General features: G+C 48.0%; 1 protein-coding gene across 2 annotated transcripts in view; it reads left to right on the top strand.

Moving 5' to 3' along the window:
- Positions 1–1,170, top strand: part of ak7b (adenylate kinase 7b) — a 25,484-nt gene that overhangs the window by 20,459 nt on the left and 3,855 nt on the right. For both annotated transcript variants that reach the window (XM_005952137.2, XM_005952138.2), the window contains 3 exons: positions 76–225; positions 304–432; positions 509–608. In XM_005952137.2, coding sequence (XP_005952199.1) covers positions 76–225; positions 304–432; positions 509–608 — 379 coding nt within the window. The remainder of the gene's footprint in view (positions 1–75; positions 226–303; positions 433–508; positions 609–1,170) is intronic.

Here is a 1,170-nt window from a genome sequence, read left to right on the forward strand (position 1 = left end):
TGGGGCTTTGAGAGGTGAAAACATGGGGAGAAGAAGATTCTGCAGCGCTGCCGTGTTTTGTTTCTGCTGCAACAGGTGATGGAAGCCGACTCTCTGCTGGTCAGTCTCCGCATGGAGGCTGCTTACATCAAGAAACTTTTCTCTTTTAACTGGGTGTGCCAGTTCGGTCTGGTGGAAAATATCGAGGTGGTGGTGCAGGAGTACCGGCAGAGCCGCGGGTTGCTGGTATGCAGTCACACACACATGAGACTATATACAGTGTACACACCGTCAAGCTTTACTGGCTAATCTGTGTGTTTGCAGCCCGTCCGTCTGTGTGTACTGGGTCCTCCTGCAGTAGGTAAAACCACAGTGTCCAAAAAGATCTGCGAATATTACCGACTCCATCACGTCACAGTGAAAGGCACCATCTCTGACACCATCGCCCGGCTGGTGAGCTCTTTACTTTCTCCTCCAAATCAATCAGAACTGAGTACAGCTGTAGCATTTTAATCTGCTTTCCCTTCAGGAACATGCTGTCAGGAATCCTGATCCCGGTGAAGGGCAGTCCACACAAGAGGCCCAGGAGCAGCTGAGCATGATGAAGGAACGCCTGGAACAGAACCCAGGTACGGCTTCAGATAACGAGGTCTGGAGGTGTTGGCACTCGAGTCGTGACTGAGGGCAGTGTGTTTATCTGTCGAGAGGGTAATTTCTAGTTTTAATTATTAAGAACCAGAAATGTGTTTGTTTGTTTTTAAGTATATGTTTGGTGTTTGTGAGGCAGTCGCACTCACGTAAGCTACGGAGGAAGCTCATATACAGTTTCATAAGATTTTAAAAATATCTGAAGAAGCAAAATACAAACAAGCAGCAACAACATGCTGTTTGACTGCGACATCAGTCATGCAGTGAGACAAGACCCTGCTACTTGTACTATCGCAGTAAATCCAAGCAGCAGTACTGCATGTGACCCACGCCCTGTTTCACACACCCCACACCTGCGACTCCATCACCTGGTGTCAGAACTGGTCTGGTCCCCGTTCTTTCCGAGCTCCTTAGATGATAATCGTCCTAACTTCAGTCTGAAGCAGCAGACCTGACATCTCCTCCTTCCAGAGTTCTGGGTTATGTCTTCATGTTTTCTGTATAGAACTAATTCATGTGTCTGTCTACACGTTGGGTGAGTGC

This window comes from Haplochromis burtoni, unplaced genomic scaffold (genome assembly GCF_018398535.1).
Source record: "Haplochromis burtoni strain Fernald_Lab_line unplaced genomic scaffold, NCSU_Asbu1 Contig_1243, whole genome shotgun sequence".
NCBI classification, from domain to species: Eukaryota; Metazoa; Chordata; class Actinopteri; order Cichliformes; family Cichlidae; genus Haplochromis; species Haplochromis burtoni.